We start from the raw sequence: 14,819 nt of genomic DNA on the forward strand, positions 1-14,819 counted from the left end.
TTATGCTTATCAAATTTTATGTCGGTAAATATTATGGTCAGTCATGCAGAAAAAAAATCACATTGAAACTGTTCACATTTTGAAAAACATACCTTGCAAAACAATATACGTGAATTAACGATACGTAGGATATTATCATATAACTTGTAGAGTGATCATTCGATATGGCAGATACAATTATAATATTGTGTTCACACTTATGTCCTTGCTCCATTGATCCTGTATATCACAGGAACAGTAACTCTTGTTATGTTGTTTATTGGACTCTTGTATTAGCATTCCCAACCATTTCAATAAAACATTTGATTTTCAATATGAAATTTAAAGTACACATATTTGGATTTGATTATTTGAATAAATACAACTATGACATTTATAACAATTATACTCTTTCGTCTGGAAAACGGCTTAATTTGTCATAATCTCTGCATGATTTCTGATTTTTAATTGAGAATAGTTAGTGATTGAGATACAAAAAAGAGACATCTACTAAGCAACAAAGATTATCTTTAATGTTAGAATAAAAGAGCTTTCTTTATAACGACGATAGTATATGCTATATAAACCAATATATATATATATATGTAAACATAAATCAAATCCAGAATAATGTTTACCAACGTGGTATTGAAGAAATTCATATAACGCGTGTTTTGCAGAGTAGACAAACTTATTAAATTTTAAAATGGACAAAAGGAACACAATGTCTAAGGACGTGATATGATGTACATGTATATGTTTTCATTACACTAGTATGATTAATACCACAAGATAATTAAAACAACAATATACTCATATTATCTTTAGTGTATACGATACTTGGTGTAAAATAATTTTGGAACAAGTTGGCTTTGATTGAATGTCACATACCTAAATGTGTCTTTTCTTTTACAAGCATGTTTTCAACAATGATCTTAATTAGGTGGAAGCGACAAACTGCAAGGAACGCTAAATTGAACACACAGCCACTTGTAATACATATACATTAAATGATTACTACACACACCAGGAAAGCTAAATAGAACACACAGCCACTTGTAATACATATACAGTAAATGATTACTACACACATTAAAACGCTAAAAAGATCAAACAGGTACATGTAATACATTTACAGTATACATGCATGATTACTACAAACATCAGGAACGCTAGAAAGATACACAGACACATCAAAAACGTTTACAGAATATAATTACAATACACACACCATAAACGCTAAAAATAACAAACAGTTACATATGGTACGATTACAGTATTTAATTACTGCACACATTAAAAAAGCTAAATAGAATGCATAGTTACATGTAAAACGTTTACAATAAATAATTATTACACATACCATGGACGCTGAAAAGAATACACATCCACATGAAATACGTTTACAGTACAACACACACCAGGAAAGCTTAATAAAATACACAATTACATGTAATAAGTTTACAGCATATGCTTACTACACACACCAGGAACGCTTAAAAGAATACACAGTTACATGTAATACGTTTACGGCATATGAATACTACACACATCAGGAAAGCTTAAAAGAATACAGTTACATGTAATACGTTTACTATATACGATAACTCCACACACCAAATACGCTAAATAGAATACACAGTTACATGTAATACGTTTACAGCATATGATTATAACACACACCCGGAACGCTTCATAGAATACACAGTCACATTCTATACGTTAACAGCATATAATTACACACACCAGGGACGAAAAATAGAATACACAGTTACATGCAATACGTTAACGGCATATAATTACTACACACACAGGAACGCTTAAAAGAATACACATTTACATGTAATACATCCTTAGCATTTGATTACTACACACACCAGGAACGCTTAAAATATTCACAATTACATTTAATACGCTAACAGCATATGCTTTCTCACCACACCGGGAACGCTGAAAAGAATACACAGTTACATTTAATACGTTTACATCATATGATTAATACACACACAAGGAACGCTAGATAGAATACATAGTCACATGCAATTCGTGTACAGCATATGATTACTACACACACCAGGAACGCTAAAAAGAATAGTAACACAGTTACATGTAATACGTTTACATCATATGATTAATACACACACAAGGAACGCTAGATAGAATACATAGTCACATGTAATTTGTGTACAGTATATGATTACTACACACACCAGGAACGAAAAAAGAATACACAGTTACATGTAATACTTTTACGGCAAATAATTACTACACACACCAGGAACGCTAGAAAGAATACACAGTTACATGTATTTTATAGTTTATGTATAGTTTATGATTATTAAACACATTTGAGCCTTTGAACCACATTTATTTACGTTTATAGCGTATGATTACTACACACACCAGGAACGCTAAAAAGAATAGTTACACAGTTACATGTAATACGTTTGCAGTATATAGTTACAATACACACACCAGGAACACTAAATAGAATACATATTTACATGTATTGTATAGTTTATGATTATTAAACACATTTGAGCCTTTGAACCACATTTATTAACAAATTGATAAGTCGTATGAATGTAAGAGTTATAGAACGTTTTAGTTGGTCGCCATGTTCGATGGTCCGACAACTCCCTATAACCGTGTTTGCTTTTACCTTGCTTAACTTTATATGTTTTATTAAAAAAAACTGAAATATTTTTGTTGTATTTATTTCAAATATTTTTCATGACAATTTATAAAAACAAGTTTTAAACTTAATTTTGCCTAATTTTACAGTCAGTTCAACCATTATTTTTACACCATATTATAGCATATCAATTAAACCTCATATATGTTACATATTATTGGAATACCAAAACATACAATCTCATAGCATACCATTAGCTTTTAAAAACTCATACCATTGCATATTATATAATACATAAATACATAAATTATACATGTAATTTCAATTCAGTTTTCATTTATTTCATTTTAAAAATAAATATTTACGTTACAGATTAGTAGTCAACCTAAGCTACGTATTATTTTTATTCGATATATTGAAACGCTTCTGTATACAGGTGGCTATTTGCTCGAATCTTGTAGCAAAAAATACTTTATTATAGCATGCCATTTTATTTGGCCTTGTATTTCACTTTTATTTCAGTTTCTCAAAGCATATACAGATACATCACAAAGCATTGCATTGGTTCAAAGGCTCATGGCACATCATTCAAATTTTACATCATCGCACAGCATATAGCACTTTATCACTTCTGGGTAACCGGTAATGCACAATCAAGTTAAAATAACTCCCTGACATAAAGATAAAAATTGTACAGACATGCATAGTAATAAACAATATCAACATATTTTATTGACATTTTAAGATTTTTTTTTATTTCATAAACAAGTTTTTTTAATTGACATTGACTTCCTAAAAAGATTTATAATCTGTTCTCTTTTTGTTCAGATAACACATTTCTCCTTTTTCCGCTATTTAGAGTAAAGTCGTTCCGTCCGAACTTGATTTTTCTTCTTGTATGCACGTTGACCGTTGACTGATAATGTGGTCGCCTCCAACGCCTGGTGTTTGATATGAGCAGATATTTCATACAAAATTGTTTTGAACGGTAATGCAAAAATGTAAATAAGTTGGAGCCCTTTTGGCTTCTTGGAACCGTTGATAATTGATAACTGATAAATGATAATAGCAAAAGAGAACAAACAGTCATTTTAAAATGTTTAAGATTTAACCAAGAATTTTACATTTTAGATTTTGATTACTAGTATTTCTCTTTGATTTAAATGTACTAATTTAAATTAGGGATTTTCATATATTTACTCACAAAACAGCTATTTGTGTTAGCGGCTTCAGTAATTAAAATAATAACACTTAGCAGATTATTGTATGGTTCATTCTTAATTGTTAGAATTATGTTACGAAAGCACCCATTGCAGCACAAGAGTAATGTTTATTTGATAATAAGGCACCCACCACTCTGTTGAAGAATTCCCATAAATCACGCCTGCCACATATCTGGGTTATTTAGGTCAAAGATAGTTACCGTTTCTTTCTCGTGTACGACATTTAAGTGAGCAGTGAAAAAACAATGAATCATGTCTGCTATGAATTGAAAACTACCTCTGTTAACTTATTGTGTGTTTATTGAAAAAGATGTATTTTCAATATACATTTCCATAGCAACGATTTTATACAATTTACAAGATAATTAAGATAGATAAGAGAAAAGTATTAAGCAAGAAAAGATAATGAACATTTTATGTTTATTTTTCAAAAACAGTCAATAAATTGTTAAAAAGTAGTAGATTCCAATCAGCGTATGTAAAAGATAAATATGTAAATTTTAATTGTACCAATATTTATATATAACAAAAAAATTCAAAAAGTTAGCAGAGTGTAGTTTAATTCGTCCAAATATATTGAGTGTTCGTGTTAATCTATTTTTAAACCACTTCAACTCATACAGTTTAAACTCGAATAACCAAACGAAATGCATTGCCGTATGTCTTTAAAGAAATGCCAATGGCAAAAATCAAACTTATACATGTATTTTGGAATATATTTATTCAGCTTATATAATTTGTTATATTTCACGGCTTTCGCCGTTACGGTGTGCTTTATTTTGTTCTTTTTACCTATTTGATGTTCTGACAAGAATGGCCTACTGCTGAAATCCGAACGTCACTGATGGACCTTTGGGTGGCCGACAGTCGTCGGCCAGCCTCGCTTTCGATCATACTAGGGGTTACAGGGCGCCGAACTCTTCGACCTCCGTCCACTAAAACATATAGGTTATATTTTCATAATAAAAACACAAATATTGGGGGGGCTAATCAGTACTATCTAGTACAATGAAAAAATGACAATAACAAACTGCAACCATCTCAAAAATACATAAAACGATATACAAATTCAAAGCAGAGCAATACTGACCTCCAAATAGATAGACCAAAAAGTATTTCATCACAAACCAAGAAATTAGGCATGATCTACATTTTACATGTTTTCTGTTTTCCAAAAGTTAAACTTACTGAAAGCATATGAGTCTAATTTTGTTGTGTACCTTATATATATTATAAGCAAAATTATAAAGTATGAGGCAATTCGATTTTGTATCTTGGTATTTTGGAGACCCTAAATACATGCAACAACGACTAGCTTGCTTACGGTAAAATCCGCAGACCATTTGATCTTAGTTTTAAATTACATGTCGTTTAAGGAGTTGGAATAGTAAACATTTGATTTACCTAAACATTTCAGGTATTAATTGAATATTTCAAAGTAAAGAAAAATTGTAAACAACCTAATATTTATATATGAACGAGTTTTCAATATATTAGTATTTCATGGAGAGTCCAATGAGTCTTTATGAGATTAAAATAGTCTAAAATTGATCAAGACCATCAATACCTGAAAAACGTACGATGCATTTGGAGAAAAACCAATATAGAATATATGTTGGTAAAGTTTGTCGGTGTGTTACTATGGGCAGCGGAAAGGGCAAAAAATACATTTTTACAAAATCAACGACAAACTAAATTCAGCAATCTAAAATAATATTATCAATGACCATAAATGCAAAACAAACAGTCTTCTTTGCAAAATAAATATACATAAAAATCAACCAAAGGTATTTAAATACAAATCAAACACAAAAAGTAAAACCAACAGACATAAATGTAAAACGAACATACATCAACATGAAACAAGCGGACGCACAAATAAACGCCAGGTGGCGTTTTTTGGGAAGCAATATACGTCATCGATTATTGGAATCCGGGATGGTTCGCACCTATTCTGTTTCGCCCTGAGATGTTTCCCGCGTCAATGTTTCGCACCTGCCTCGGAGCGAAACATCTGACTGTATTATAATGTAATGTAATGGAGTGTTGATGTAATTAGAAATGTACATGTATATATAGCTAGCATAGATCTATTTTGGGGACCATTTAATTACATAAATTACCGGTATCTGCTTGAACTTTACATTACCCAACTGCATCCACTATTTAACTACGATTTTTACCAGTCTTATTCTTATAGCAAAAGTGGGGTTAAATATTATTTCCATTCCCATTTATTTATTATGATTTATTTGAAATTATAAATAATATTTTAATGACCTGTTTATACTCGTACATTTGTTCCAAATTTCATATTCGGATGAAAACATATGTATAATCAAATATTGTACAGTCTTATATAAAAAAGTCATTTATTTGTTACCCATAAACATGATGATACAAATATCTGGAAAAAAAATTTTTTTTAAAAGCTACAAGACATATGTACATTGTGAATTAAAATTAAGTGCATGTATCAGAATACTTCAAGCTTATCGACACATAGGCTTCGGAACCGGGGGGGGGGGGGGGGGGGGGGGGCTTTTTGCAAAGTTAGACCTAACCATTAGGCACATAGCAGAATAGACGGTTCAGCCCCCCCCCCCCCCACTTTTTCTCGCAGGAAATATAATTGTTCCTTAATGTACCTTGAAAGATTGAGAAGTTGGAGTCTTAGGCATACTAGCCCCCCCCCCCCACCCCCATCACGGATTAAGATTTTCATGATTTGGGGGAAAATAATTTTTAATGTAGGTTAGATTTTTTTCTTTTGGAAGTATAGGTTTACTCCCCCCACCCTCACCCCCCTCCCCCACGGATTAGGATTTTTATGATTTTGGGAATTAGGTTTCTCTCTCTTAATATTTCCGAGGATCAGTCTAGCCCCCCCCCCCTCCCCCCCCCCTTTGTCAGTCATTTGTTGCATTTCGTATCACTTTAATTTTACTGGGTGGAAGTAATGCAAAATTTACAACTTGACAACTTTGTAAATTTTGTATTTACTGCCATCCGGTAAATAAACAATTTATAGAATAAAAAAAAGTCGGATAAAAATAAAATATTTAACGAGTTTGAATGGATAATTCCATAAAAAATGGATACAGGGGAGGGGGGTGGATGGGTAATGTAAAGTTCAAGCTAATTTATGTAATTAAATGATCCCCAAAACAGAGCTATGCTAACAATATAATATTTTACATTTGTAATTAACATTCCCAAATTTTTCATTATAAAAATACAGGTAATTCTCAAGTGAAAGACAGGCTATAAATGTTATTACAACACAGTTCACACCTCTTGTTCTGAACCATATAAAACGACATGGCTTAATAAAATTAGTAACTAAAAATCCTAATCAAGCAAGAACGCTCTCTTGGCCGTGCATGAATAAAGACAAGCACTGTTTCAATAGTTTTTTTTTAAAAACATATTTCAATTCTTGTATAGGTAATAATTAATTTCAGAGGAATAATAATACGAGAAAAATATCTAAATACAGTGAGATGTTTCGCTCCGAGGCAGGTGCGAAACATCTCAGGGCGAAACAAAATAGGTGCGAACCATCCCGGATTCCAATAATCGATGACGTATATATTGCTTCCCAAAAAAACGCCACCTGGCGTTTATTAGTGCGTCCGCTTGTTTCATGTTGATGTATGTTCGTTTTACATTTATGTCTGTTGGTTTTACTTTTTGTGTTTGATTTGTATTTAAATACCTTTGGTTGATTTTCATGTACATTTATTTTGCAAAGAAGACTGTTTGTTTTGCATTTATGGTCATTGATAATATTATTTTAGATTGCTGAATTTAGTTTATCGTTGAGTTTGTAAAAATGTATTTTTGCCCTTTCCGCTGCCCATATGTTACACTTACAAAAATATCACTTATCACTCCGACAAAATGTAAGAATTCGTAATTTAGATACATCCAACTTGATAAATATAGACATAAATGCAAATATACAGCTATTTTTTTCCAACATTTAACACTATGTTAACTTTTGAATTATATTTTTGAACAGAACATTGTGCACAATTTACATGCACAGAAGTACGCATGCTCACCAATGGTAACGAAGTACTTGGTTTTATTGAATATGTCCTTGTATCCTTGTCTGAATCTCGGGATTCTCCACGCGTAGATCAGCGGGTTATAAGCGCTGTTCATGTAGCCAAAACAGTACGCCTGGTAATGGAAAATGCATACTTAATTGATTAATATTGACGATTACTATTATATGCCCATTTAACATCGCTTAACTATAACTTTAAAACAAAACAAAAAAAACAATGTACATTTTTTCTACGACACCAAAATCGACTTCTTGTACTTTAAAACTGAAAACAAACAACGTGGTGCAGTACTTTTCTTCCCAACAAGTAAGTTAAAACGTTAAAAAGGCGTTTAACATTGGAGATGTTGTAACACATCTCTGTCTAAGAATTTCTTTATTCTCTAAGCAATTCATTAACAGTGGCGTTCTATACAGACTAACCTCTTTTTCTCTGGCAAATTGCATTATGCATGTTTTTTTAGCTAAAAAGATATAACAAGAAACCACACTGACTCACATGCAATAGCAGGGTTTTTTTCATACATAACAACAAGGTTAGAGAAGTCTACTGCTTTCTTGAGCAATTAATCCTAATACCTTCAATGTTTTTAAACATATGTTCCAATCAGATATGATCTATTTTGCTCATATAATAGCTCAGCCTTTTGGTAGCTAACCACAGTTTCGTATAAAATCCAGGGGGTTTTCTCTGGGAAAAAGCATGATGGGTAGGGAAGATCCTGCTATTTTTATACGTTACACATGAAAATTAATGTTTTAAGTTCTCAATTGCATAATTTTGAAGTTAATTTTTCGAATACATGAAAGTATGTAAAAAAATTTCAAAAATTATTTTTGTGAGACTCTAAAACAAGATAACTTTTGGAGGTAACTTAAAAACATCTGGATTTTACGCGTGCAGAATTTCATGACTTTTTTAGATGGTAACATACTTTTTTTATAAAGCTGGCGAATGTACCTTGAAATGCTATAAACAATGCATAAGGACTTCTTTTTGATAATGCACAGAAAATAAAATCGCTCATTTATTTGCATTCTGCTGTTAGAAGAAGCCTGAAATTTATCAGTGAGCTGCATTTAGAGGCATTCTTTTTTACTCTTTTCCTTACGCTTTAAGTGCCAAATAAATTACAGCATTGAGTTACATGTGCATTACTCTTAAATATTAACCAAATTCACATTTTTTCTTTTTATTGATTTATAGATATATGTGTAACATGTTTTTACAATATTATTTTATGCAGGTCGATTTTCCTTTTCCCTCATCTAAAAACGTCTTTTTAACGTTACATATAAAACTGTGTTTTGTACCTTTTACCCTTTACACGTATAACTACGGGTACGTTTTACGTTTGAGAAAAAAGTATGCCAATAAGAAAACACCAGTCGGTGAAAGGTTTTGCAAAGGCATCATGTATGTATATAGTACAAAAGTCATGTATTACATCAAATCATCGGACATGTTTCCCTATTCCCGGCATCTTTAAGCGGTTACTTTTTGGTTATTTGATGATGCATTCTATAGCTCAAAAAACTGCAGAGAGCAAGTAGTTATATAGTATGGAACATTAATATGTCATGCAAAAGTAGAAATTCCGAGAACATTGACTTGCTTGAAAGACTGACGATACCCAGCTACAACTGTTTATGAGTTCAAGTTAAACTCACCAAAGGATTGAGGTAGTAGGGTATGTCATTCTTTTTATCCTTCACAATGGCCCCATAGTTGGTGTAAACGATGTAAGGTAACCATGACAGCAGGAAAAACGCAAGGACTATCACCAATGTCAAGGTCACACCCCTCTCACCTTGAGATGTATTTCCATCACTTGTAGTTAAGGAAATGTTCCGCTGTTCGTGGGTATGATGTCTGATGTACATGAATATCCGGATATAACAGAAAGTTAATATTACTAACGGAACGAAGAGATTTCCTATCTGGTTACCTATGTGAAGGAAGAATGTAGTATTTCCAAAGACGGGGTACCGTGGCCCACACTGAAGAGTTTTCTCCTTGAAAATTGGGTCGGAAATTACTGTTAATACGCTGAAGACGAGAGCGTACATCCAGGCAGCCACAATCATGATCAGAGATGTCTTTCGTGTCACCGGTTTATTGAAATTGTTCATGATTGCTACTCGCCTAACGCTGATAAATTTGTGTATACTAATATACATTAGAGTGTGGATAGACGTAAGAAGAGACAGTGTCACTAGAAACGAATTCAGTTTACACAGAATCATGGACATATCCCAACATTCTTTATAAGCGGAGTGAATGGAGAACGGGATCACCAAGGCAACCAAAAGGTCTGCAATGGCAAGGTTGAGCAGGAAAAAATTAGTTGTCTGGGTTCGGTCATGCATGCTCGGGTTTTTAAGAATTACAAGAATCACTAAAGTGTTGCCTACTAGGTCCGCCACAAGTATTAAAACCAACCAGGTGATGATAAAGCAGGTAAAGATGGACGAGAAGTGGTCATGTTCCTCATTGTCATCACACGACACGTGTACGTTAAAGTTGGACGCATTCTCTATCACATTTTTGGTCAAATTCGATTGCATTGTTCTTTTTATCGCTGTCTATCGCTTAATTCATCAACTTTCTCCTTGAATTAAAAAAAAAAATTAGTCATGAAAATAGACACACGATAGAATACTTCTCGAGCATTCCTATTCCTTCAACTCACATGTGGTAACAAACGTGTCGCTGTCCGTTCAATGAGGCCGAGTCACTGTTACTTACAACTACAAATCATTAATTGCAAATAATATTTAACTATGGTTGTTTCAGTGTAATAGTTTTCATGTGGTACAATAGCATTTGCTTTACTTTACATACTATACTGTTGGATAGAAACGTTACACCAAAGCTTTTATTTTGCCAAAACAAAGCAAGTGACTCACTTTCACTGCGCAGGATGTCTGTGTTGTTGCCTTGCCCTTGCTACAGTTTTGAATGTGTTATATTTTCTTTTAATGTCTTGGATCTGTCAATTGATCAGGCTGTACATGTATCTCGCCATAGCAATAGGCGTCGTTGTGGTGGTTCTCCTAAAACGATCTTTTATATCTTTATTGTTTGTTTTACTGTAAGGTGGTTTATACTCTAAAGGTATCCTTGGGATTTTCAATAGATTTCTGTGTGTTTCTCAACTATAATCAAAATAAATGTAAGGTATGGTAATGTGTAAATATCACTATAAAAAAATTGAGAAGATAATCTTCTTTAAGGGTAATCGTTTTAAAAACTGCAACATCATATTACACATTCACATTCCTGTCGGGTTATTAGATGCACGAAAAATATCTCTGATTGTGACAGCTTTGAACTTCGTACACGTAACAAACGATTATTAAAATTTATGTTTTATATAAACCCTCACAACTTAACGACAAGGCAGTTGCAGTGTGTAGTGTCAAATAAATGATATTCCACGCATTTCTACGAAAATATATAAAATTATTAAGATGACCTTTAGATGATTATGTGAAACCGATTATTACACAGAAAGACAAACTTAAATAGAGAGTGGTAGGTTCAAAATTAATAAAAATTAAACATACGGACACTTTTTCCGATGAATCAAAAGAACTTTAATCACGATACACGACTCATTAGTCTTGGTGTACTCGTGTTTAATCGGTTTTTAAAGTCTAAAATAAAATGGTAATACTAGCATGAAATATCTCTCTTAGAATCGAGCAGCCATTTTTAAGTTCTCCCTGTGAGGTAGTTTGTAACATTCCAAAGCAAAGTCATAATTTTTATCGTGCTGCTCAAAAGTGTGCCGTTCTTTGCTACTCTACTTCAGCTTATCATTGTACGTTTCAGTGGCTTAGATTTGTACACAAAAATACCAAATATTTTTTTCTTCAAGATACTGTGGAATCATTAGATTTCGTGGTGGCTCAATTTTCCTGGAATTCGTGGGTACCTCTCATCAACGAATTAACATCCTCCACGAATTAATAAATTAGGGTAATAAAGTCATAATTCCTCTGTATGTTTGAGAGAATACACGAAATTACGTCCGCACGAAGTTGTAAATTGGCCCCCACTAAATTAAAGATTCCACAGTATTTAGTGTCAGCCTAGTTATCCTGGGTGTTATGAAAGTGTTCCTCATTAGATTTGTACGAGGCCCACTAAAACACAAATCATTGTCTTTGGTTGAATTCTCTCTCTAAGCTTAGATGAGGGTCTATATTAAACAGTTATGATTGTAGTATGTTTTACTTAGACAATAGCTAGGAATTGCTTATTTACTTTTACATATCATATTTATCTACTAGAACTTACATCGTTTCAATATATGTTACATATGTACTTCATGAATCAGTTCAAATGCATTTTCTGTAAGAAATATTGTTTGTGAATAAAAGTTGTTATTATTATGAAAACCATTGTTAGTTTGCTAAATATTGAACAATTACTTTGAAAACATGTAAACAATAAATTTGCCTTATCTAATTATCAATTGCAATAATGACAAGAGGTTACAAAGCAAATCTTTCAATTGAAAATGCTTACAGAAATATATGTTTTCATACCTTTTCGTAAGATTCTTCTAAGTCCTTATTAACGTGAAAACACTTTTTACTTCTAAACCACTCTCTTTTTAGTCTTGTTTACTTCAAATATTTGATACAGATCTTGACTCTCAAATTCTCTGAATCATTATTGCCATCATTGCCTGCTTTGTGCGTCTCCTATTTGCTACACTTGATGTAACCTCGTTGCATAGTTATGCAGGGCGTTTAGAAAGTTTTCCTCAACAAATCTGTAAGAGGGCTCACCATGACACAAATTGTTATCTTCGGTGGGAGAGTTCTGTTATTAAGCTTGGATGGGAATCTATATTTAACAGTTCCTCACTGTGCTATTGTTTTAGTTAGGCAATAGCTATGTAATTTCTTATGTTACTTTAACAATTCATATCGATCTGCAAATGCTTATATCGTTTGATTTAATTTTTACTTCATGACTCAAGTGAGATAAATGTTTTGATTGTGTGGGCCGTTGATTGTTTGTTTGTCGCCTGTAAAACAAACATGAACAATGAAATTAAATAAATGTGTCAAATAGCAATCACAATCTCAAAATTACTAGTACTTGCGGTTTTCTAATTTAAAAAAATAAATGTTTTTGATGTTGACATTAATTTTTCTTATTCTAGACAGCACATGTACATTAAAACAGCATTGGATTACATCAATAGCCGGTAGAATGAATTTTGGTGTGTAAAAACAATACGGGGAAATGGATCATAAAGAAGTTTTGGAATTAAAACGGCTCGATGGTCGTTTGCATTTTAAGACTATATTAATTTTTTGGAGAAGAAGAGTTCTATATAAAGATGGAAAATTATTCCTTTGAAATACTTTGAGATATTTTGAAATCTTCAAAAACTAGAGGAAGTGTTCGTTATTTAAACAGAAATCTCCCCAAAAAATTGATTCTTGAAGGTTTTACAAGGTTTTTTTATCAGTTTTTCAGTGTTTTCTAAAATTCATAAAATCACAAAGATAGAACATAAAACAAAACATATATCTATGCTTCACTTGCCTCATTTTACACAAAATAAGTAATGCAATTTATTTGTAGTTCATATATGTTTTACTAATAAAATGTTCTATATCTATTTGGTATAAATCGGTAGCTTCATGTATAACATTTTATTGTACACCGCTGTACAAAGTATACACTGATTCAGAAATCAGAAATTGATGAATTTGAAAAAGCATGGTCTCCTTGGATTGATTTTCTTAATCATCTGGCAGTTTAGAATTAACATATGTACAATAATGCATCAATTTAATATTTTTATGTTTTTTGTTTTTTGGTATTCTGTTTTTTTTTCTTTCTTTGGTTTGTTTGTCTGGTTTTTTTCACACGGATTGCAGTTTTACTGCATAGGCACAACTATCACAAGCAACTACCCTACTCTTTATTTTATATTACAATATGGGATGAAAATGTGAGTATGTGAGAAGTGAGAGAGTAAATGTTTCATAAAATGATTTATATATTTAACCTTTGTTTACAATAAAAAAAAAAGTATACACTGTGTTTGGCTTCATACAATAGCAAACAATAATGAATTAAACCTCCTTTGCTTGCAATAATTTTCACTTTTTAGACCTTGCGACACCATATAAAAAGGTTTCATCTTTTACATCAGACAAGACACGTTTATGCCTCAGTAATATAGATCGCGTGTTTGTAAAAAGTTTACGATGTACTTTTGCCATGCGGCCCTACCTCAATCACTTTGGTGATGTGGCCTATTGTAGTCCGGTTAAGGAATAAGTAACAGAATCCCTATTGCTCGGTCCTTTATCACTTCGTCCAGCGTCTTTAGACATTGTGTCGTTCACATATCTTGTGGGAAATGGACAGATCTATGCGACCAAAACGTGTGCTTTTGGAACAAAATCAAAACCATTCTTTCATTTTTACGACTAACGGACACCGAACGGCTGTATAATTACACCATTAAACTCAATTAGTGATCAGTGGTGTGGCTTGTAAAGCTACAATTACATCGCTGGAGTCTGCATTATGCTACTGATCAATTATTAATGAATTATATCTAAAAAGGACAATTCATTCTTTATAATTCACTTATTGAAAAGAAACAAAATAAATCGTTATTCAATTATGTTATGTTTCGCGAAAAAAAGAGAGTCAATTCCCTAGACAACATACAAGTACGATTGTTGATTTCATCCTATATCAATTTTCATTCGTTTTATTTGTGTGTATTATATGGATAGGGTTACTCTTGATGATATTTTAGAATGTAAACCTCGAGTGTGACTACTCGCCATAGTTGACCATTAACAATTGCAGATAAAGAGTCATCGTAGTCCATTTGATTTTCCCTCGGGCTGGAGTGGT

General features: G+C 32.4%; 1 protein-coding gene across 4 annotated transcripts; it reads right to left on the reverse strand.

The window, feature by feature from the left end:
* Positions 1-2,672: 2,672 nt before the first annotated feature.
* Positions 2,673-12,837, reverse strand: LOC117680315 (trace amine-associated receptor 1). 4 transcript variants are annotated; one of them, XM_066072835.1, is made up of 6 exons: positions 12,470-12,837; positions 10,823-10,969; positions 9,584-10,524; positions 7,905-8,025; positions 4,630-4,772; positions 2,673-3,555 (listed from the first exon to the last, which is right to left on the reverse strand). In XM_066072835.1, exons 3-5 carry the CDS (start codon positions 10,478-10,480, stop codon positions 4,630-4,632), a joined length of 1,161 nt encoding a protein of 386 aa, XP_065928907.1. In that variant the 5' UTR covers positions 10,481-10,524; positions 10,823-10,969; positions 12,470-12,837; the 3' UTR covers positions 2,673-3,555. The 4 variants fall into 4 exon arrangements, with proteins under 4 accessions (XP_065928907.1, XP_011453162.4, XP_065928905.1 ...); XM_011454860.4 differs by having other exon boundaries at positions 2,673-3,666; XM_066072833.1 differs by having other exon boundaries at positions 2,673-3,666; positions 10,823-10,979.
* Between the last annotated feature and the right edge of the window lie 1,982 nt (positions 12,838-14,819).

Source organism: Magallana gigas, chromosome 10, assembly GCF_963853765.1.
Source record: "Magallana gigas chromosome 10, xbMagGiga1.1, whole genome shotgun sequence".
NCBI lineage: Eukaryota > Metazoa > Mollusca > Bivalvia > Ostreida > Ostreidae > Magallana > Magallana gigas.